Source organism: Heteronotia binoei, chromosome 11 (assembly GCF_032191835.1).
Source record: "Heteronotia binoei isolate CCM8104 ecotype False Entrance Well chromosome 11, APGP_CSIRO_Hbin_v1, whole genome shotgun sequence".
Classification (NCBI taxonomy): Eukaryota; Metazoa; Chordata; class Lepidosauria; order Squamata; family Gekkonidae; genus Heteronotia; species Heteronotia binoei.
The window spans coordinates 65,115,912-65,140,899 of NC_083233.1; the positions used below are offsets into that span (position 1 = coordinate 65,115,912).

Consider the following 24,988-nt stretch of genomic DNA (forward strand, 5'->3'; position numbering starts at 1 on the left):
AATAATGAAGGAGAAATCCATTACTTTGGTCCAACTGTACCTTATAGCAGGGGTGGCCAGTGGTAGCTCTCCAGATGTTTCTTGCCTACAACTCCCATCAGCCCCAGCCATTGGCCATGCTGGCTGGGGGTGATTGGAGTTGTAGGCAGAAAACATCTGGAGAGCTACCGTTGGCCACCCCTGCCTTATAGGAAGAAGAAGACTGCAGATTTATACCCTGAATCAGAGACTCAGAGCGGCATACAATCTCCTATATCTTCTCCTCCCACAACAGACACCCTGTGAGGTGGGTGAGGCTATGAGGGCTCTCACAGCAGCTGCCCTTTCAAGGACAACCTCTGCCAGAGCTACGGCTGACCCAAGGCCATTCCAGCAGTTGCAAGTGGAGGAGTGGGGAATCAAACCTGGTTCTCCCAGATAAGAGTCTGCACACTTAACCACTACACCAAACTAGCTCTCCCACTGGCGTGGGAGCTGCTGACCCACATTTCCCCAGTACTTAATTGTTCAAAAATGTGCATTGGCTTTTCCGTTTCATTGTCTACCATTTGGGGAAAAGGCAGCATGCTGTAACACAGTTTCATCATTTCTCCTCTCCCCCAACTACATGTTAGTTGGCATACATGAGAGAAGATGTGAATTGATGTTGCCTGTGTGCCCTCCCAAAATGTTAATTCAAACTTTGATCTTCAGGCGTTGCAGTGAGTGATGCAATTACTGTCTGGCCTTACTTACCAGAGCAGTTCATAGGAATCAAAACGGCAAGGCAGCTTAAAATGAGAAAGGAAGCGTTCTTTGGGGACGGGAGTTGAGCAACATGCAGGCATGATGGGAAGGTACACGCCAGCTGAAAAGCGGGAGTGGGGACTTTAATCTGGAGCAGGATCCAGGCTGAATGAAGGGATGGCCGGACACCACCTGCTTTCCCTCTTTCAGGCGCTCTAAAACTCAATACAGTAGTACTGAAAGACGATGACTGCAGATTTATACCCTGCCCTTCTCTCTGAATCAGAGCGGCTTACAATCTCCTTTATCTTCTCCCCCCACAACACACACCCTGTGAGGTGGGTGGGGCTGAGAGAGCTCTCACAGCAGCTGCCGTTTCAAGGACAACTCTTGCGAGAACTATGGCTGACCCAAGGCCATTCCAGCAAGTGCAAGTGGGGAATCAAGCCTGGTTCTCCCAGACAAGAGTTTGCACACTTAACCTAAGGACAACTTCTGCAAGAGCTATGTCCTTCCAAGGACAACTCCTGTGAGAACTATTTTATTTATTTATGACTTTTATCCCGACCTTCCCAACAAGTGGCTCAGGGCGGCTTACAACACAAAAATATAACATAAATAGAAGTTAAAGATAAAACATTTAAATATTAAACCATTAAAAACATTAAAACATTTAAAACATTTGGCATTTAAACATTTAAAACATTGGGGCAGCGGACATCCGGTATAGCTACATTCAGTTTCTTGTACCAGCTAGTCATAGGCCAGCCGGAAGAGGGTTGTCTTACAGGCCCTGCGGAACTGAGCTAAGTCCCGCAGGGCCCTCACCTCTTCCGGCAGCTGGTTCCACCAGGAGGGGGCCATAATAGAAAAGGCCCGGTCCCTTGTCGATTTTAAGCGGGCTTCCTTTGGCCCGGGGATAACTAGGAGATTTTGTGTTCCTGATCTCAGTACTCTCTGGGGAACATGCGGGGAGAGACGGTCCTTCAGGTAGGCAGGTCCTAGGCCATATAGGGCTTTAAAGGTGATAACCAGCACCTTGTACCGGACTCGGTAAGCTATCGGCAGCCAGTGCAGGTCCCGGAGCCCTGGCCGGATGTGCTCCCTTCTTGGGAGCCCTAACAGCAGCCGGGCCGCGGCATTCTGCACTAGCTGCAGCTTTCGGGTTCGGCACAAAGGCAGCCCCATGTAGAGAGCATTGCAGTAATCCAACCTCGAGGTGACCGTGGCATGGATCACTGTTGCTAGATCGTCGCGTTCCAGGAAGGGGGCCAACTGCCTTGCCCGCCTAAGATGAAAAAATGCGGACTTGGCAGTGGCTGCTATCTGAGCCTCCATCGATAAGGAGGACTCCAATAGTACCCCCAGGCTTTTGACCTTGTCCGTCGCTATCAGCGGCGCACCCTCAAAAGCTGGTAGGGGGATTTCCCTCCCCAGGCCCCGACGACCCAAGCAAAGGACCTCTGTCTTCGCTGGATTTAGCCTCAGCCCGCTCAGTCTGAGCCACCCAGCCACTTCCTGTAGTGCCCGGTCTAGATTTTCTGGGGTGGAGGCTGGTCGGCCGTCCATAAGTAGATAGAGCTGGGTGTCATCAGCATACTGGTGACAACCCAGTCCATACCTTCGAGCAATCTGGGCAAGGGGTCGCATATAGATGTTGAATAACATCGGGGAGAGAACCGCCCCCTGAGGCACTCCGCAATCAAGCGTTCGCCTCTGGGATAGCTCACCCCCAATCGCGACCCTTTGTCCCCGACCTTCGAGGAAAGAGGAAAGCCACTGTAAAGCCAACCCCTGAATCCCCGAGGCGGCGAGGCGGCAGGTCAGTAACCGATGGTCGACCGTGTCGAACGCAGCCGACAGGTCCAACAACATCAGCACCGCCGAGCCACCCCAATCCAGATGCCGTTGGAGGTCATCCACCAGGGCGACCAACACCGTCTCCGTCCCGTGACCCGGGCGGAAGCCGGACTGGAGTGGGTCAAGGATGGAAGCATCCTCCAGGAAAGTCTGTAACTGCACCGCCACTGCCCTCTCAATAAGCTTGCCCAAAAAGGGCAAGTTTGAGACCGGCCGATAATGCGCCAATTGGGCCGGGTCTAAAGTTGGTTTTTTTTAAGAGGGGGCGGACCACTGCCTCTTTGAGCGGCGTTGGAAAATGCCCTTCCATCAGGGATCTATTTATGATATCCCGTATAGGATATCTAAGCTATGGCCTCAGCCCGCCTCAGCCCGCTCAGTCTGAGCCACCCAGCCACTTCCTGTAGTGCCCGGTCTAGATTTTCTGGGGTGGAGGCTGGTCGGCCGTCCATAAGTAGATAGAGCTGGGTGAGCTATGGCTTAGATATGAGAACTATGAACTTAGAACTTAGAATCATGGCTGACCCAAGGCCATTCCAGCAGGTGCAAGTGGAGGAGTGAGGAATTGAACCCAGTTCTCCCAGATAAGAGTCCATGCACTTAACCACTACACCAAACTGGCTCTCATGATGCTGTTTTTTTTTTTTTTTAAGTGCTAGTGAATGTAACTAGGTCTCCCCTCTCTTTCCTGTCGTATCTTCTGGGCTTTCTTTCAGTTCCTTGAATGACTGTGGCACAAGGCTTTTTTTTTTTTGGTACCAGGAACTCCTTTGCATATCAGGCCACACACCCCTGATGTAGCCAATCCTCCAAGAGCTTACAGTAAGCCCTGTACTAAGAGCCCTGTAAGCTCTTGGAGGATTGGCTACATCAGGGGGTGCGTGGCCTGATATGCAAAGGAGTTCCTGGTACAAAAAAAAAAAAGCCCTGACTGTGCACTCCAGCACTGGGAACTCTGCTGCATGGCTTCCCTCTCCATCTGCGGGGGTATGGACTAGCTTCCCGCTGGCGATGGGTCCGTCCTGTGCATGAGCTTACAGATGTCTGAGCTGAAGGTCAAAAGAGTCTGTGGTAGAATTTCTTTCTCCACAGAGGAAAGTTGAAACATTAGAATTCCGCCGCAGACTCCTGCAGGCCATGGTCGGTCAGGCAGAAGCTTTCATTTAAAACATTTCCTCGTGTCTCCTGCTAGAGCGATGATCTTCAAATCCCTGTGGAATCGTAACTGCTGCAGGGCATCTTGTGATTTGCTAATTTGCCCTTGGTCTCTCCCTAATGAAGATAAAAGCTGTGCCAGAGTTCAGTTGATTGGGGGGGGCGGTCAGTGAGAGATTGGGAGGCTCCGTTCAGAAGCGGCGGCCCCTTTTTGATATAGTTCGCATAGCCAAGACTTCCCATATCCTTGGCAAAAGTCTGCCCAAACCAGATTTCAGCCTTTACGTATGGGTCCCTTCCAGTGTTCCCTCTAAGCTGAGTTAGTGTCAGCTAGATCAGTTTTTTAGCCTCCAGCTCACACAGTTTTGTGTTAACTCAGGAAGGATGGCCTTAGAGCGAACTAATTTATGCGGTGGCCAAATCGCTCGCTCACAACTTTAATTCCAGTAGCTCACAAAGTTGAATTTTGACTCTCAATACTCCACAGCTTAGAGCAGGGGTGTCAAACATGCAGCCCGGGAGCTGAATCAGGCCCTTGGAGGATTCCTATCAGACTCGCGAGCAACTCACTGTTGTTTGCTTCCTTCTCCCTCTCTTGTTTCCTTCTGCATCGCAACTTGCTTTGCCAGGCTTGCTCAATCAAACAGCAAAGCTACAGAGCAAAGCTGCTCCCTTGGGGAGGAAGTGGGGGAAGGAGAGCTAGCTTTGCCTGGCTCTCTCAGTTGCTCAGCAGAGCTACAGGGCCAAGCCTCTCTTCCTTCTGTTGACTGGAAGGCAGTGAGGTGGATTAGGCTGAGTGTGTGAGTTTGCCTGTGTCCTTTATAAAGGTTATATCTCCCCTACCTGGCATTATATTTTATGACACACATGGCCTGGCCCGACAAGGTGAAGATCTTGCCTTCATAACAAATGAGTTTGACACCCCTGGCTTAGAGGGAGCATTGGACTCCCTTCTTAGTAATCAGTTCCTTATCTTGGCAGCATATCATCCATTTGAAGGGGTAGAATGTGTGTTTATTAAAGCATTTGTGCACTGTTCCCCTCCCTGATTTAAAGGGAAAGAAAGCAGCATGCAATAAAAGCAAGCCAGAACAACCATATGAATAAATAACTCTGAAGTATCAAAGCAACCAAAATTTTAAAAACCCAATAAAACAGGAGAAACTTCAGTCAACACTGAAAGCTTGGGAAGACTGCAAAGGTCTAAAGGCGATTCTGAAGGTCTAAAGGTGAACCTGTTTGGAGCAGGTATTTTAACAAATGGGGTGTTGTAATACCAGATGAATCACCCCTCCCACAAACTCCCCTTTTTCTCTTTAATGAAGATGAAACGGCTTGTCTGCGTAGCTAAAGCTCTACTGTGCGGCTGCTGGCAGGAAGGCATGACGGCCAGATTTTATAACCCAGAAAGATTGGCATCGCTGCCTCAGAGTCTGGCAGCTCTGTACACAATAGGTGGTCTATCTCACAAAACAACCAATGAAGTTGTGCTAGGCAAAGAAGGGATGAGCATCGCTTTTCCCAGTGGAATTTAAACTAGCGGAATAACTGAATGCTAAAGCTCAACCAGTCAAGAAAAGGAATTTCCAAAGCAGTTGCTCTGTGTTCTGTTTCTGGCCACTGCTGGAAAGCAGAGGAGGTCTGGATCTTGGGTGTTGCTGTGGTGGAGATCTCCCACCATTACAGGTTGATCTCCTGATGACCAAGATCAGTTCCTCTGGAGAAAATGGACGCTTTGGAGGGGGAGCTGTATGGTATTATACCCCGTTGAGTCCCTCTCCTCCCAAAACCCCGCCCTCCCCAAGCTCCACCCCCAAAATCTTCAGGTATTTCCCAACCCAGAGCTGGCAATCCTTACTCATGAAGCATACCTAGTTAACTGATGTATTCTTGTTTTTGTTTTGCTTTCACCTTTGTAGAATTCTGCTGGGGTCCCTGTTGGTTCCCAAGTTAGATCTGGACTTTTTCCAATATTCTCCTCCCATTCTATCTGCAGAGTTTCCTTTTTTTAGTCTGTTAAAATTGCTACATTTTTCTTTTAAGCTCTGCATATGTCCAGAGACCTCTCATCTCAGCTACCAGAGAAATATAAGGAAGGGATTAGCTTTCTATCCCAAATTGATTAGGTTCTTCCCTTTCCCAGGTGTAAGACTCAAATATGCTACATCCAAGGTCCTAGCAGAGAAAATAGGTGGTACAGGAAGCATTAAAGCCAGTATCCTAGCTGATGACCCTTGCATCCTTCCTCCCACCCCCAGGCGTTTGGGGGTCCCAGCTCCCCTTTTCCCTTTAATCTCAACCTGAGAACAAAACCTCACCCCTCGTCATCACAGATGCTGCGTCTAAACGTTTCTCACGTCACCACTTGCCTGACCTGTGAAGCTGAGAGGTGTCTGTCAGTCTTAGATCAGGCAAGTTCATATGAGGGAAGGGCCGGATCCCAAGCTATTTAGAGCTGTAGAGGTCAGAATCCACATCTCAAATTGTTCCAAGAAACTAACTGGCAATATAGATCTTTTAGTACCAGAGAAATATTCTCAGATCAGCACATTTTGGTTAGTGATATAGCAGGTGTGTTCTGAACCGATAAAAGTTTCTGAACGGTTTTTAAAGACACATCGATGTCGCAATCAACGCTGGCTTTTATGAGAGAACAGAGAACACTGACAACTGGAAGGAACCCCCCACCCCCACCCCTTCTCTTCCCGCCATCTTGTCTTTCTCCCAATTTGTATTGATGAGATGTCCATCTTTTCCTACACCCCTTGATTCACCCATTCTCTGAAGTCCCCCCTGGATTTTCTTCTCCACCAGAAGGAAAATTAACATAGAGGTCTAACTCGGTAATTAGAGTCAGAACTGTTGTTCTGTTCACTTTTACCATCTTCAGCTCCATTCCCAACACGTCAATATTACATTGGTATGGAGGTTTGGCTGGCCCAAATCTGTGACAATCTGTCTAGTGCATCAAACCAGCCAAAAGAAAGTGTGTACTTTAATAAGACACAGTCTCATAAAGGGGCCTTTATGATTACCTCATGAGCCCTTGACAGAAATAGATAGAACAGCCTGAGTTGCATTTCTCTCCGGAAACTGCTGTTCATCATCTTGATTTAATTTTCACTCTATCCCTCTCTCCTCCTGCATGCACGCAAGACACATTTTTATCCAAGCTGTAAAATATTCTTGGTATCGTGGATGTCATATATTGATAAGACTGAGTATGGTAATCTCCAGACAGCAAAGTTCTTGGTTATGCTTTATGGACTCATTGTTCTTCCTACTTATTTACTTACCTACTTTATTTATAGCCCGCCTTTCTTCCCTGAGAGTGAAGGCAAATAACACAGTATAAATCAAGGCAATCAATAGGATGAGATGTCTGATAAGCAATGCAATAGGCCTACAATCACTTCTCTGTGCTTTGAGTATTTGCCATTTATTAAACAAAGCAGACAGTGGTATTACATAAGCATAAATAAAACCAAAGCAATAAGAGTAGAATAATACAGCAAACAGATAATAAGTCAGGTCAAGGGGTCTTCAGGGCTAAATGTCTTGGCGGTATTGAGTGACATCCATACCTATATTACCCCTGAAGGCCATATAGATACATAAGGACTTTTTCTTCCGCAGCCGGAGTTGTAAAGAATGAGGAATGTCACATGTATGGTTTTTGGGTTGTGACAGCAGGTGCAAGCCTTCCTTGATTTCCTTCTTTCCACACAGGGGGTTAAGTTAGTCCGAATCGTCACCCTTGCAGAATAGAGCTGGCAGCTGTAGCCAGTTAAGCTTGGGGTTACTTAATAGGTTTGAGGTGAGGAGACTCAGACTCAGCTGCAGCAGAACTTAGGGGAAGAGAACTGGGACAACACTGTTGGCAGTGGCCGACAGCTGTGAGAGTCCTGGGATTTGTCTTACCTTGTTGATAGAAATGCTTTCCCCCAGGAGCCTATGTGAAGAAATCGTCTGAAGGCTTGGAACTGACTGGTAACTGCTGTGTAGTGTTGGGGCTTTATCTACACTGACTAATCACTATTATTGGACTTCTTGCCTCCCCTCCTCCCTCTGCTTGGTTCTTGGAACTACTAAATAAAGAAGCACTGTTTGTTTAGTTGAACAAGGAGACTCCTTTTTGTGCAGCAAATAGCCCACAGCCCATAGCCGGGTTGAAGAGCTTTACTCGAGTGGGTTCCTGTAGTAGCAGCCTTCTTTACAGGGGTGAAATGGAAACGTTACCAGCCAACAGTGAAACTTTCTATTACAACTGATGACCAAGTCCAAGCTTCGTCTGCCACTCCCCACCTGCCTCCTCTCTTCCCCTACCCCTGACTGCAGCCCTATTTCCAATTACTTAGTTCCCATTATGCAAAACTAATCCTTGTGAATTAAAGAATGAATGATTTATTACAGTCAAGGACCAGCTCAGGAGTAAATACAATGAACTATCTTTAAAAGTTATGTGAAATATATTAAAATAGTTCTTATGAGCTCCCTCTATTATAAATGCTGTGCTCATCTGATGCACCTGGAAGCTTTCTGGAACCCATTCTGCCTCATCCTTCCTTATCAGGTGTTGAGCTTCTGTTCTTATCAGCATTTGACCCCTGCTCACCCATTCCCTCATAGTGGCAGTCCATTCCTCTTTTCTGAGCAAGGTTTTCTCTGGATATGAAATTTTTTAAAAAATTTAATAAACGAACATATGAATTGAGCGATTTTTTAAAAAGTAGAAGCAGGCAGCAGTATTTTCGGAAGGGAGCAATCCCATTTTGAGGAGGGAAGGAATAATTTCCCTCCTTCCTGGGCTCCCCATCCCACACACCGTACATCCAACTCTGAAAGCTTCCCTCCTTCGAAAGTTGTTTTTCTAACAGAGGAAACCACTTGCCTTAGGAGGCCAACAGCAGCATTACAGTTTGAGGTATGCGTACTAGAAAGTGCACTTCTGGGAACATGTGGAATGTAGGGGAAATAAGATACAGATGTCCTGAATTAGCAAGCATGCTCTTCAGACATAGTCCCCATCAATTTTCTTTCTCAACAGGCTCCCCAAGCAGGTATTAATATTATTTTCCCATGGAAAGGCTGGCATGAAAAGAAGTCGCTAGTAGTAACTCCAGAGCCAGCACAAAGTGGGTTGCAGCAATAAGTTTGTAGCTGGCTCCAGGTCACTGTGGGCATTAATCCCCTTCCCCTCCCCGTTAAACCCCTGCACGATTTCACATTATAGGGCCAGCTTTGTTGGTTTTTTATATATACCTTTGCTAGTCACTTCTCAGAAAAGCTCTCTGAGCGGCTGACGAGAAAAGAGGAATTCATTAGCATTAGTTTAACTTTCCTCCGCTTTAACAGTCTCAGGTGGAACAGGAAGGCTGTTAGGCGGTCATGGAGGTCACGGCCTTCTGGCTTTTCTGGAAGCTGACAGAGCTCAGGCAGCCACCTGCAGTCTGCTCAGCTACCTCAGGCGGAAATAGCTGGCTGCCAACCAGACGGAGAGACCTTCCCTGGCTCACTTGTATGGAAAATGGTTTGAGTTCAGGGAGATATGGTACCACTGGGGGATGTTTTCCACAGACTTGTATTTTTTTTAAAAAAATAAAAAATAAAATTATCTACTTTATTTATAGCCCGTCTTCTCAGCGGGGACCCAGAGCAGTTATGTCATGCTCCTCTGCTCCATTTTAACCTCATGGCAGCCCTGTGAGGTAGTTAGGCTGAGAGAGTGTGACTGGCCCAAAGTCACCCAGCAAGCTTCCATGGCAGAGGTGGGATTCAAACTTGTGCTTCCCAGATCTTAGACTGACACTCTAACCCAGGGGTGTCAAATATGTGGCCTGGGGGCCAAATTAGGCCCCCGGAGGGCTCCTATCAGGCCTGCGAGCAACTCACTGCTTCATTCTCCCTCTCCCTCTCTTGCTTCCTTCTTCATCACAACTTGCTTTGCCAGGCTTGCTCAATCGCACAGGAGATACAGAGCAAAGCTCTTCCCTTGAGGAGGAGGTGCGGGGAAGGAGAGCTAGCTTTGTCAGGCTCTCTCAATTGCGCAGCTGAGCCAAGCCCCTCTTCCTTCTGTTGGCTGAGGCTCAACAAGCCAGTGAGGTGGATTAGGGTGAGTGTGTGTTTGTCTATGTCCTTTATAAAGTTTATATCTCCCCTACCTGGCATTACATTTTATGATACACACGGCCCAGCCCAACAAGGTGAAGATCTGGCCCTCATAACAAATAAGATCGACACCCCTGTTCTAACCTCTACACCAAAGGACATTCAGTCTTCTTAAGATTCAGCCCACATAGTCAGTTTGGGATGTTTTGCTATGTCTTTCCATACTACTGTGATTTATTTCCTTATTTATTTCAAATAATCCGATGACCCAGCAGCCTTGGACAGCATATTGTTACACGTGTTCTGGGACCCTGGGGGCATTCATTCTTCTGGGTATCCCAGGAGCACCAACAAGAGATGTTCTTTTACAGGTCTTGGAAATGGGAGAAGCGCAAACTAAAACCTGACATTTTGTTTTCCTGAATGCAAAGGACATTGTGGACCCAAGCGTCGCTCTGCTGTTGCGAGCAAGTTACAGGAAGACCTGCTCTGGGCACTGGAATCAGCTTGGCTGCTTCAATACAGTTCTCTCCGTGATCTATATTAATAGATTTTCCTCTCTTAGAATCCACAAAAAAAAAAATACATTTCTGAAAGGGGGAAACATAGACAGCGCAAAACTGTTCTCCCCAAAGAGATGTGGAATAGTATGAGTGACTCTGCCTTTGCACTGAGCAGAACAATCGATTTGCTTGCCTTGGGGACCAGTATGAGGCATACATTCTTGCTTGCTACATTTTGCTTAAAAAAAAAATCCCAGCTTCTATTGTTTTGTAAGGAACTGCTGGAACATCTTATTTGGGGTGAAAAATATCTAGGAGGAAACATAATAACCTGACTAGTAGGAGTTGCATAATAAATCTCCTTGTTTCTTTGGGGAACGTATCAAATCCGAAGGAGCTCCCAATGGCTGGAAATAAAGTGATAAATCTAAAGTGTACCTTTGCCTAGCATTGTCAAGGCAGCAAAATAATTCTGAAAGATGACAAATCCTTCGACTCTGATACAGGTATTGGTTTGTCTGGTTTGACTGTTGCCTGTTGCTTAAAATCGTATGCTTTGGCTGATTGCGGGCACATGTATTTATTTATTGTGTGGCAGAGTTACACGCAGGAAGCACATAATCATATAAAATACGTAACCGCTGATACAACAGCTATGCAGATCGATTGGGCAACTCCCCTAAATTAAAAAAAAAAGGTAGTCCCCTGTGCAAGCACCAATCGTTTCTGACTCTGGGGTGACATCGCATCACGATGTTTTCATGGCAGACTTTTTACAGGGTGGTTTGCCATTGCCTTCCCCAGTCATCTACACTTTCCCCCTAGCAAGCTGGGTACTCATTTTGCTGACCTCGGAAGGATGGAAGGCTGAGTCAACTTGGAGCCGACTACCTGAACCCAGTTTCTACTGAGATCAAACTCAGGTCGTGAGCAGAGCTTTGGACTGCACTACTGCAGCTTACCACTCTGCACCACAGGGCTACATGTAATCCCCCTAAATAATATCTAAATTTTCAATCCGCTCAGTCACGGTTAGTGAAAGTTCAAAGACCTACATCACATCTCCCTGGAAAGCACAATGCTCGCATTCCTGCGACAGGTGGGAAATAGTTTGGTGGGCTGTACCACAGTTGCATTCAGATCCTGATATTTTTCCCCATTTAAACAACAGGTCTACACAGCTGCTAAAGCCCATTCGTATTCTATTAGACAGCTTCCATACTTTATGTGGCAAGTTAAATCCTGAGGGCGTCACGTTGATGTTTATCAGGTTATGGATATCGGGTGGAATTGATTGCATCTATGTTTGCAACCATTCATTCCCAAGATCAAAATTCTGTAATTGCAGGATTTGTGCAGATCTTATTGCTGGGCATCGGGATCTTAGGATAGGCCCACATCAGCCATGTCTTTGTGGATGGGCAACTCCCTGTTTTCAGTGATTTTTCTATATAAGGGTTCGGCGGCAGACAGAGGAGGCAGGGAAACTCGTGGAGTTTGCGTTAAGGCAAATGTTTTACCTTGGGGGCCCCTCCACCCAAAATTTTCTGGCTACGGGCCTGGTAAACAGAGAAGTGATCAAGCATCCTTGAGACCCATTCTCTAGAGAGGGAACACTGGCTTTTACAATCAAAGACATTTTTGTTTGAATTTTTCAGGCCAAAGCTGTTTCACACAGCACAAAAGCTAGTGATTCTATTTTCCAACAGAGATGCCTTGAACCTGGTTGTAAAATTCCAACCTGTAAGATACATCTTGTTTTCATGCAGTCATGTGCAATCCTGCATACAGTATGGAAAGAGTTGTGTTTCTGGATATTTCTCTGATTCTTGTATTTGTAGTTAATTTATACGCTGCTGTTCAGCTTTGCAAGAACTGCTAGAGGCAACTAATAATGGCAAGAAAAGAAATATCCCATACAGCAGGGGTGGCCAACGGTAGCTCTCCAGATGTTTTTGCCTACAACTCCCATCAGCCCCAGCCATCGGCCATGCTGGCTGGAGCTGATGGGAGTTGTAGGCAAAAAACATCTGGAGAGCTATCGTTGGCCACCCCTGCCATACAGTAACGGTAGTGGAAATTGCTATAAAGTTTCAGCCAACTTATGGGGACTCCTCACGGGATTTTCAAGCCAAGAGATGTCCAGAGGTGGTTTGCCATTGTGCACCTCTGCGTTGCCTCCCCCATGCAATAATACAAGACAAAAACTTAAAACCACCACAGAACAAACTACATTCAAACCTCAGACAAATAATTGGGGGTGAACAAATAATTGGACAAAGAAATATGGGGTGGTGGTATGAATGAATTCCAAAAGGTCTTTTCACCCATGGAACTGGCTCGTGCCTGGCAGATATTTGAGGGCATAGCTGTAGCAATACAGATGTTGGCAGGGCTGCTGTGCCTTGGCGTCAAGGCAAGGAGAAATTCAACAGGCGCAGCAGCATATCTTGCCGTTGAAATGCAACAGTGGAGAAGAGTGATTTTAAGCACAGGAGCCCCGCTTGGGTGGGAGCATAAGAATGCAGCTTTTCCCCTTGTTTTCAAAATTTCACTTAGAATCCTAGAATCACAGAGTAAGAAGGAGCCATACAGGCCATCTAGTCCAACCCCCTGCTCAATGCAGGATCAGCCTACAGCATCCCCAACGAATATTTGTCCAGCTGCTGCTTAAAGACTTCCATTGAGGGAGAGCTCACCACCTCCCTAGATTCCACTGTTGAACAACTCTTACTGTAAAAAAGTTTTTCCTAATATCCAACTGGTACCTTCCCGCCCTTAATTTAAATCCCTCATTGCGAGTCCTTTCCTCTGCTGCCAACGGGAACAGCTCCTTGCCCTCCTCAAGTGACAGCCCTTCAAATACTTCAAGAGAGCACTCATGCCCCACCTCCTCTCCTCCAGACTGAATATTCCCAGGTCCCTCAGGCTTTCTTCATAGGGCTTGGTCTTTAGGCCCCTGATCATCGTCACTTTGTGTAGTCAGGTCAAGGGGCAGCAGCAGTAACTTCCTGACTGATTATCTTCTAGCTGCAGAATATTATTTTAGGAGCAGATTGGGTACTGTATGGTTCAAGTAACTCATCTTCTTTTGTAAAGTTGCAGTAATGCTGTGTGGCTAGTGTTATATTTAGGTTATTTCTCTATTCCTGTGCAACACTAGTGCCCTTGTGATAAGCAAGTAAACTGTTACGAGGTAAATGGTACAGTAAAAATAATGGAACACCATGAGATAAGTGAGTGTCCAGGTTTACATCTTGTACAACAGGGTTAAATCATCTTGTACAATAGGGTTAAATCATGGCTGCAGAGTGTGCCTTGATTGTGTAACTGGCCACAAATGCAGTCTTTAAAAGGCATTCAAAAGTAGGAACTTTGTTCATATTGCCTTTTGTACTGGAGACTGTGCTGAAGAGACCACGGAGTCTCATGAGCATCTTGTTGTGAAGGAGATGCCTTATGCAGGACAGTTCTCCTCAGTGTCCAGTTGGGATCTCTTTGTTCAGGTTTCTGGATCTCACCCAGGTTGAAATATAGCAAGCGAACAACCCCAGCCTTGTTCTCAGCCCACAGGAAGGATGGTGGTAAAACTGCCAATAATTCTATTGCGGCAGACATGTCAGTCTCCTTTCTTTCCACCCTGTAAATGACAATTCAGATAAATATCTTTTCTGTTCTAGATGCAGTTGCCAACCATACTCTCAAACTCTTTTATGTGCTCACAGAAGTAGTGCCCACCCAATTGCTGACAGTGGAGGAAAAAAAACAGAAGAAGCAGGCACAGGCTCCGGTCGGTTGAGTCGTCTGAACAGCAAGGCAGGTCTCCATGGAAGGAAGTGAGTTTTACAAAAATAGCCACAAGATATTTCCCATAAGGTCCGAAGGCAGCAGTTCTTCGACTGCTTTCCCAATAACTTTGGGACTCCTCAGCAGCTTCCTGTGATTCCTTCTCTGGCTCAAGGCAGACATTGCGCCAAACTGCAGCCTGTGGGAGGGATGGTGGTTCAGTGGTAGAGCATCTGCTTGGTAAGCAGAAGGTCCCATGCTCAGTCCCCAGCATCTCCAACTAAAAAGGGTCCAGGCAAACAGGCGTGAAAAACCTCAGCTTGAGACCCTGGAGAGCTGCTGCCAGTCTGAGTAGGCAATACTGACTTTGATGGACCGAAGGTCTGATTCAGTATAAAGCAGCTTCATATCTTCATATATGTTCATATGTGCTAGCTATGGCATGGTTCAGACATTATTCCTCATGAATGAGCCCCTTGGTCATGCACTTCCTCCTTCCCATCGTTCTACATAACCCCGCAAACTATGTCTCACTCTTCTCTTCCCAACCAGACTTGCAGCCATAGTTTGGAAGGGGAGTGCAAATCCTAGCTTGCTGGTCTGGATATAACCTCGAACTTTCATCTGCACAAAAAGAGAGATTGCTAAGTAACTCCAGGCATCAGAGGGGAGAGAGTACATGATCACAAGGCTCCATTATGTAGCACTAAACCAGAGTGTCAGCTTGAAGATACGCCAGCAAATATACAGAACTGCCTGTCTGTTGTGGTTTTCTGTCTGTTCAGTGCTCCCCTTCCCATGGCTCAGGGGTCTCTAGAGGCAGACTGGCAGCTGTAACTATCATCTGTCAGTCCATACATCACACCATACCATAGTTCACACAAGCCATTTGTCTGTGAGCCCACTACGAAAGCTGTGATTTGTGACTCTGGTTTGCTGACTGATCACAAATCACATTTTGTCTATCCGGAGATCCCATCAAACCATAAGGAAACCTCCTTAAACATAGATACAGGTGGGTGGCTGTGTTGGTCTGAAGCAACAGAACAAAATTTGAGTCTGGTGGTACCTTTACAACCCGCAGTTTTATTTAAGGTATAAGCTTTCATGTGCACACAGACTTCTTCAGATTCTTCAGGTATCTGAAGAAGTGTGCATGCACGCAAAAGCTTATACCTCGAATAAAACATCGTTGGTCTTAAAAGGTGCCACTGGACTCATTTTTTTTTCTTCTCGTTAAACATAGTTTGGAGTGATGTCTGCATTGAGCCAGTGAGATATGCAGTGGTATACAGGCTTCCTTCAAAGCTTGCCCTTTATGGACACTCTTCCATTGCAATACACTACCACCGGGATTTGTTGGACACATTCTAGGATGCACATGTTTTGAACAAGTTGATCTCAGCTAGTCCTTCTTGGAAACTGAGTGAACTGTAGAATGTGCTCCAGAATGCTCTGCAGTGAACAGGCTTTTGTGTCAGACCAAATAATGTGGGAAAAGATCCCCTGTAGCAGGAAGAAGTGGGGGGGGGAATCACTAAATCAAAATGTATAGCTTCAAACTCTATCCTTTGAGAATCTCCTAGCCTTAGCTTCATCTACCTCCCTGCCACCGACTTTTCTTTTCTTTTTTTAAGTATAGCTGCAAAGGTCTTCTTTTACTTGTAACTTGAACAGCTATTGTTTACATCTTGTGCCCACTGAACTTACATCTGCTGCGCACTGGTTTGGCATTAGAGATGCAGCCTGTCTTGATATTGGCACAGCTGGGAGTATGTAGATGTTGTGGAAGCATAGCTGTTGCACGCTGTGCCGTTTCCTTTTGTAAAAGACCCATTTGTTGCTCTCCTACTGCGTTGGTCTGGTTGCTGGCCTAGACCGATATTCTGTAACCTTTTCAGACTCTGGATCCACCTTTAACCCCATCAGCAACATCGGGCCCAACTGATATCCCTTTTCCTCCTCCTTATGTCCTTTCTGCAGGAGCACTTCAGAGATGGCTTGGAAGTGAGAGGCAGGGCCAAGAGCAAACCAAGAGTTGTGATTCTGAGATCAAGGTGAAGGTCAGGATTCCAAGCAAAGGACTGGAGGAAAGAAGCGTCGTCTGTCGAGTGAAGTTCTAGGAAGTCAGGCTGGTTTAAGCAAATTAAGGGAGTGGGAGAACTAAATTCAGACTAGGAGAGGTCCTACCTTGCTGACATGTTGTCAAGACTGAGGAGAAAATGTGTGAACCCAGACTTTATAAGAACATAAGGGAAGCCATGTTGGATCACGCCAGTGGCCCATCCAGTCCAACACTCTGGGTCACACAGTGGCCAAAAAAACCAGGTGCCATCAGGAGGTCCATCAGCAGTGCCAAGACAGTAGAAGCCCTCTCACTGTGCCCCCCACAAGCACCAAGAATACAGAACATCACTGCCCTAGACAGAGAGTTCCAACAATACACTGTGGCTAATAGCCACTGATGGACCTCTGCTCCATATGTGTATCCAGTCCCCTCTTGAAGCTGTCTATGCTTACAGCCACCATGACCTCATGTGGCAGTGAATTCCATGTGTTAATCACCCTTCGGGTGAAGAAGTACTTCCTTTTATCAGTTCTAACCTGACTGCTCAGCAATTTCATTGAATGTCCATGAGTTCTCGTATTGTGAGAAAGGGAGGAAAGTGCTTCTTTCTCTACCTTCTCTATCCCATGCATAAACTTGTAAACCTCTATCATAGGGCCTCAGGTCTTGCAATTGGCCCCTCGCATCAGGTGATCTCGGAGCAGGTTTTAAGGCACTAGTTCAAACTGGTAGAGGTCCAGGTCTGAATCCCACAGCGGCTCCTGTTATTAGAGTATTTCTGCAATACAGACATACTGGGGAAACCCAAAGAAGGCTTTTCATAGCGCTGGACTTAGTTTCAAACCCATATTGTGCACTTACCTCATTTAGTTATCTGCATCATGCGCTTCCACTGCTCGAAAGCAAAAGAAAGGGCTGTTTATCACAGTTATTTCGTATCCCATATTTCAGGAAGAGAAGCCATCATGGATGCCATTCCAGACTTCGACACAGCAATTCTATCAGTGGTTAGATCCTCTCTGTGTAGCACTATATCGTTTGAATGGATTAATGGCAGCCCTTAAAACCGCTCTGTGCTTCTCCAGCTCAGGCACAGATTAAGATGTTTTACATCATCCCCTGGTCTGACATAACGTTTTCTTTAAAAACTCTCTAAGTTCACAGCTATTAACCTATTAGAACCAATCACGGCAGATTTTGTAATAGCGGTGTGATGAGGATCAGTGCTGCTGCAGAATCTTTAAAATATGTACATGAAGTCTGTCAGAACCTTTGCAAACAGCCTAGAAAGGCTTGGAAACTTTTCGTTCTGGTTTTTTTTGCGGAGTTCCTCAGGTCACAGAATAGGATGAGAAGCAAATGCATTACTTAGGTTCTAGGTTGTTCTAATGTTAACACACACACCCCCCAAAAACCCCACAACCCTTCCCCCTCATGGTATGCTCTTTCCAAACCAGGATGAACAATTGTTCTTTGTTCAAAGAGCTTTCTGTACTTTCTTTTTAAAATTGCTGTATATACTGGAAATTATAAAACAAAAGAAAAGAACATAAAGTTTCTGGATGAGGGAAAGAGCAAGAGTAGCAGTACGGGCAGAATTTTCTTTCAGGAAAATGAGATGGAGGGGGTCAAAGGCACAAAGTTGTTAGCAAGCAACAGAAATGTAGAACCAGTCCGAAGAATCTCTGATAAGTCGATGGGGTTGTAGAGTGCAACGTGTCAGAGAAATAATTGCAGGAGGGCTGTGTAAGATCGCAGCCTGGCTGCCGTGACTGAGCCTCAGGCTTGCGTTCGCCGCTGCCTCTTCTCTCCTGGTGCGCTCCAGCCCTTCTCTTGACTTTCTGGTTCACAGCAATATATAGTTTGTCTCTGGACTGCCCCAAGTTAGTAGAATCATAGAGTTGGAAAGGACCTCTAGGGTCATCTAGTCCAACCCCCTGCACAATGCAGGAAACTCACAAACACTTCCCCCTAAATTCACAGGATCTTCATTGCTGTCAGATGGCCATCTAGCCTCTGTTTAAAAACCTCCAAGGAAGGAGAGCCTACCACCTCCCGAGGAAGCCTGTTCCACTGAGGAATCGCTCTAAAGGGCAGGAAGTTCTTCCTGATGTTGAGCCAGAAGCTCTTTTGATTTAATTTCAGCCCATTGGTTCTGGTCCTACCTTCCGGGGCCACAGAAAACAATTCCACACCATCCTCTATATGACAGCCCTTCAGGTCTTGAAGATGGTGATCATATCACCTCTCAGCCGCCTCCTCTCCAGGCTAAACATCCCCAGCTCCTTCAGCCTTTCCTCATAGGACTTAGTCTCCAGACCCCTCACCATCTTCGTTGCCCTTTTCTGGACCTGTTCCAACTTGTCTATATCCTTCTAAAAAGGCAGGGCCCAAAACTGAACACAATACTCCAGGTGTGGCCTTACCAGAGCAGAGTAAAGCGATACCATCACATCATGCGATCTGGACACTATACTTCTGTTGATACAGCCCAAATTGCATTTGCCTTTTTAGCCACCGCATCACACTGTTGACTCATGTTCAGCGTATGATCCACTAAGACCCCTAGATCCTTTTCGCACATACTGCTGCTAAGTCAGGTCTCCCCTATCCTATAACCATGCATGGATTTTTCCTGCCTTAATGCAGAACTTTACATTTATTCCTGTTAAAATGCATTTTACTGATTTCAGCCCAGTTTTCCAGCCTGCCAAGGTCATTCTGTATGCTGTTTCTGTCGTCTTCTGTGTTTGCAACCCCTCCCAATTTAGTATCATCTGCAAATTTAATATGCATTTAGTAGAGGTGGTCTCTGACCTGGTGCTGCAGGCCTCAAGGATGGCGGTCCTTTTGGACTTGACCATCCATGCAGAGGTCACCTTGTCTGGTCAGGCTGTAAACTTTATAGCTTCAGCGGGTCTCTCCCAGGTTGTCTGGGACCCCTGCACAAGAGAGGACTCGTGCGAGTTGGTTGGGGGTTTTTTTTATTATTATTATCGATCAGGTTCTATTTTAACTTTTTATTGAAGATTTTTGCATCTGTAAAAAAACAATAAAGCAGAAAAAGAAAAGAGAAAGAGAAACAGCTAACAATGGGAGGAAGAAAGAAAACAGAAAACCAGAGAGACATAGATTCCGAAATTTCAAGAAGTCGCTTGACAACAGAGCCGAGTGCAGTCACTTCTTGCTGCACTTAAAATAAATACATAATTGCATACTCTTAACCAATCTACCAGTTATCCTTATTGGGTGGAGCAGGTTTCTCATGGCCTGCTAGAGGGGCTGGAGATTTGGTCTGTGCCATAGGCAGGCCATTATCTCTTTGAAAGCCCAGCTGAGGGTGGCCCCCAGATCCCATGAGATTCTGAGAAATGCTAGGAATTGAACCTGGGACCTTTTTGCGTGCCAATCCAATGCTCTACCACTGAACCACAGCCCTTAAACAAAGCACAAACAGAGAAGTGGTCAGTGCACATGAAGCTGCTTTATACTGTATCAGACCACTGGTCTATCCCAGTCCGTACTGTCTACTCAGACTGGCGGCAGCTCTCCGAGGTCTCAAGCAGACCTACTGCCTGGTCCTTTTAACTGGAGATGCCAGGGATTGAACCTGGGACTTTCTACATGCCATGCAGATGCTGTGCCACTGAACCTCCAGAGATGACGGGCTCCTGCAAGCTAATGACTGGCTTGTTCCCCAATGTGTATCTCCCCCTTCCAAGAGGACCCCAGATGATATGGTTGTCCCTGGAACTGGCAGGAACTTAATGAACTGGGGAGGTGTCTGGAGCATCGTTGGCAGAAACCACAGGCTAAATCCAACAAAGTACACTGAAGGCCTCATTTGGCAGCCTATGAAGTACTGGTGACAGCAGCGAAGAGTATCTGCTTTTCTGCTACCATCGCGTCTCCCGAATCGCATCCTGCTCAGTTGATTAGTTTGATTCAGCTATCTATGACTCCCAAAGAAAGGAGTTTGGCTGCTAGCTGTGATACCTTTGCTTGCTCCTTCGCCTATAAAATCTCTTCAGATCTGCTCTGACTAGCATGATGATTTATCAAAGGGCCATACAGCTGGAGCGTCCAGAGAACCATCTGGTCCTAATTATATGGGTTGTTTCACTTTGGTCTCTCTGAACGATGTTGACGGTTCCAGGTGCTGTGAAGGCCACGACCTGACCTGCTGCTTGAGCTTCTGCCCCTCGAGGTTATTGAAATCTTGCAAGGAATTTCTGCATATTTCACATCAGAAGATTGTAAAACACCTCCTTAGTTGAAGGAGCTTTCTCTAAACCTTTGAAGGAGGCAATGATTAACGCATTTACTGGGGGTGAAAATCGCCATTGGGTAGTAGTTAGTCTTGGCCAATTATAGGTCTATTTGCTGCCACCATTCTTGTTCTGCTTCAACAATACCTGGGTTCATGGTTGTGCCTTTGACCTTTTTCACTCTGGTTTCCAACCTGGTTTGGGGGCAGAGATGGCCTCTGTAGGCGCGGTGTGCAATCTAGGACAAGGGGTATGCCTCTCTATTGGTTCTCCTTGACCTTTCTGCAGCCTTTTGACCCCTTTGATCATTCACTGTAGCTGAGATGTTCAGAATGTAGTTTGGGAACCAGAGGCATGGCCTCGAGGTGGTTTGAAGGTTGTTATAGGGAATGAGCAATCAGCAGTGTTGTCTTTGTTACCGGCAGTGCCACAGGTTGCTCTCTCCCACTCTGTTTAATAGCTGTATGAGGCCTCTTAATGAGATCATCTGAAGCACTGGAGTTGAATGTCATCATTATGCAAATAACACCCATCGAGACATCTTGTTAAATAAGCCTCCAGATACTTCTGCCTCTGTCCCGCGCTTTTGTCTGATTGCTGTGGTCAGGTGTCTAAAAGACAATAAGCTGAAAAAGAAGAGCTAGGGGGTTTTATTAGACTGCATTTGGTAATGGAAGAGCAAGTAACAGTGGGGGCTCAGAAGGCATCTTTACAGTTGTCCTTAGCCCAAAAGATCCTCCCTTATTTATAAACTGCTGATATAACTGCTATAGTAATGTCAGTGCTCTACTACTGTTATGCACTTTACTTGGGGCTGCCCTTGAAGACTACTTGGAAAGTGCAGCTAGGACAGAATGCAGCAGCCCATGTATTATCAGGCCTCACTGTGTAGGGAGCCCGTTTCTCCTATTTTACAATCACTGAAGTGATTACCTTTTTGTATCCATCTCAGAGTGCTGATGCTCACTTTTAAAGTCCGGGGGGGGGGGTGCGGTGGCTCAGTTGGTAGAGCATCTGGCTGGCATGCTGAAGGTTCCAGGTTCAATACCTGGTATCTCAAGTTAAAAGGGATCAGGTTGTAGATGATGAGAAAGACCTCCACCAAAGACCCTGGAGAGCTGCTGCCAGTCTGAGTAGACAGTACTGACCTTGATGGGCCAGTGGTCCAATTCAGTATAAGGCAGTTTCATATGAACATATGTTAAGCTGGGGTGTCAAACTCATATGTTATGAGGGCTGAATCTGACATAAATGAGACCTTGTTGGGCCGGGCCACGTGTGTCATAAAATGTAATGCCAGGTACTGGGAGATATAAACTTTATAAAGGACACAGACAAATTAAATATTTAAAAACTTAAATAAAACATACTTAAAATTAGCCATCGTTGGTCTTAAAGGTGCTGTCTTTGTATCTCTTCCATGTGATCAGGAGAACTGGGCAAAGGAAGCCTTGGCTCTTTTCTTCCTTCCCCAGGGACCAGGAGGGAGAGGAACCTCAGCCAATAAAAGGAAGAGAGGCTCGGCTCAGTAACTCTGCCATGTGATTGAGAGTGCCTGGGAAAGCGAGCTATCACTTCCCCCCTTCCTCTCCAAGGGAGGAGCCTCAGCCAATGGAGAAAATAGAGGCTTTGCTTTGTAGCTCCTGTGTGATTGAGTAACCCTGGCAAAGCAAGCTGTGATGCAAAAGGAAGCAAGAGAGAAGGAGAAGGAAGCAGATGACAGCCAGTTGCTTGGGGGCCTGATAGGAGCATTCCAGGGGCCTGATTTGGCCCCCAGGCCGCATGTTTGACGCCCCTATGTTAAGGTGTGAAAAGTTGCTGACAATTACAGGCTTTTCCTGTGTCTGCCGATTTGATATAAAGGCTTTCCTGTAAGAATTGAGGAAAGACCTCTATCCTGGTGGCATTTTGAAGGGGTTGCAAAACTGAGCTCTGGGGCTTTTGAGATTCCTTTAAAATGTTGGATAAGATCTTAAGAACTTAAGACATTGTTTGAATTCTCATTGGGCTTTGGTCAGTCAAGAGGGCATAATTAGTTGTCCTTTGGCTGTTATCTTTTGTTCCATTGCTTAATTTTTTTTTTCCCTGGGATAATAGGTTTTATTCTTGTTACTGCCTTGGGTCCCAGTCTCTGGGAGAAAGGAAGACTTCCCAGTGTTTCGAATAACTAAATAAATGCTTTTGAATCTCTCCCCCTGCTGTTTCTGCTGCACATAATTTACAAAGAAGGCAGGGTGGGGGTTTGTTTTGTTTGTTTTGTTTTTAGGAGAGTTCAGAATGCTTTCGAAAGGGAAGAGCATAAATCTCAGCTTCCATTCGAGCTACTATGTATAGAATAGGTTATAAATAGCCAAATAAAGAACAATTTTGCTTAGTTAGACAGCTTAACTCCCAATGCATCCCATTTAGCTTAATGAGATTTTATCTGGCTCGCTTTTGTTTGCATCAAGCTATCGGTGCATCTCCCTCCATTCTCTAACAAAACGAAATGTTGGAAATGGTCGTTCATCTACTGAGTAAAAAGCTTTATACTATTAACGTTGGTGTGTGTGGGAGGAAGAATTCAATTCTGTTGTAAGTTGTTATTTATCCCCAAGATAAGTGGGGTGGGGGGACGACAACCCTCATCAACAAGGCAGACATCTCTTCTACACTTTGAAGATTTGTGTATAATTAAAATCTCAACTGCAAATGTATTTTGTTTGTCAGTGGCCACAGAAATGCCTCCTCCTCCCCACTGTAAATAATAACTGAATCGCTTGAGTGAAATACTGCTTGATGTGAGCTCATACTAGCATCCAGCCCAATAGACAGAGAGCAGTTTGAGGAATTGCTTTTCCATGTCGGCTGAAGGGAATTGAAGGATGTTGAGAGTGAGCCATCTAATGGCAGCTAGCAGTCCACGGGATTGATGCCTCATCCAGTTTTCTTCCCATTTCACCGGTGTTGACATGCTGCTAGATTTATTTGAAATGCTCTATATCCAGGCAAAGAGCTGAATTTCATAAATGCACTGGCTACTCTGGTCTTCAGATGGTTCCTCTCTTAGGGTTATGCCTTTCCAGCAGCGATGCTACTGCCCCCATCCTGCTTCTGGTTATGTTGGAAAGATACTTGATTGCCCTGACCCTGGGACCAACGATATGACATGGAGAAAAAACCCACATGGGTGAGTCTGACAATGCAATCAGCTTCTTTCGATAGGTGCCAGGAGTGATGGGGTGGCCTATCAAGTTCTGCACATTTCTCATTGACTTAGTTGATATAATTCAATAAGGCTTTTATTTAATGAGCATCATGTTCATAGTCGAGACGTTCTTTGATAGAACTGACCTCTTGGGGCCAAACAACACATTTATACCTTGCTAATCAACTAGGCACGAAGCAGGCATGGGAATGACAATTCAAAAGGTATTGCTAGACAGATACTTGCCCCTCCTGCCAGATCCTACCCACTGTCTGTAAAAGCAAAAGTTAGTGTCTCTGGCTGGACAGATAACAGATGACCTTCACAGTTGTGCTGAGGAATGTGTCTTGGCCTGCAGAGAATCTGTAACCAGGATAGAGAGAGTATTTATAACATTAGTCCAAAGACATAATAGTGCAGAGGCATAACAGTGCAAATAGCATAACTATAAAGAAGCACAGGTTACCAAGATTATTATGATGCATATAACATTGGCAAGAATCCTTTCTTGACATGGCTGCCTTGACATAGGAGCCCCTGTGCAACTACTGCAACTGAAGAATTTTGCTCAGAAATGCTGCATATTTCAGGAAGTTACTAGAGAATGTATGAACAAATTAAGCTGCTTGATGGGCCTCAGTTGTAGGTCCATCTGCCCTCAATATTGTCTCCTTTAACTGGCAGTACTCACTAGAATATCAGGCAGAGCATGGACTAACTGTGCTCCTTTGGACAAGCTGAAGATGCTGGGGAATGAACCCAGGACCTTCTGCATGTAAAGCAAGTCTTGCCTAGGTGATCAGAGAATTGAGAGCCGGTTTGGTGTAGTGGTTGTGCTGACTCTTATCTGAGAGGACCAGGTTTGATTCCCCACTCCTCCACTTACAGCTGCTGGAATGGCCTTGGGTCAGCCATAGCTATCCGCTGGAGTTGTCCTTCAAAGGGCAGCTGCTGTGAGAACCCTCTCAGCCCCACCCACCTCACAGGCTGTCTGTTGTGGGGGGAGAGGATATTGTAAGCCGCTCTGAGTCTCTAATTCAGAGAGAAGGGAGGGGTATAAATCTGCAGTCTTCCTTTCCTATTACATATGTAAATTGCCACTGATCAGGATTTTTCTTTTTCCAGGTCATCTGTGGTCTACTTGTGATCTGAGATTAGTCTTATGGACAGTTTTATGCTGTTTTTATGTCCCTGGGCTTGCTTTACTAGCTGTTTTTACGCTTATTATTACTTTAATTGTAAGTCACTTCAAACAGGAGTCTGGAGAGGTGAGGTGACGTAAAAGTAAATATATAAATACCAGAAATGGTATAATGCTACTGTACTT

The 24,988-nt window shown here is 45.8% G+C and overlaps 1 protein-coding gene across 2 annotated transcripts in view; it reads left to right on the forward strand.

The window, feature by feature from the left end:
* TANGO2 (transport and golgi organization 2 homolog) overlaps window positions 1–24,988 on the forward strand; it is a 96,317-nt gene that overhangs the window by 38,590 nt on the left and 32,739 nt on the right. The window contains exon 5 of one of the 2 annotated variants that reach the window (XM_060249885.1): window positions 14,078–14,188. The exons of the other annotated variant lie outside the window; for it this stretch is intronic. Within the exon in view, the coding sequence (XP_060105868.1) occupies window positions 14,078–14,188 (111 nt within the window). The remainder of the gene's footprint in view (window positions 1–14,077; window positions 14,189–24,988) is intronic. 2 annotated transcript variants of the gene reach the window in all.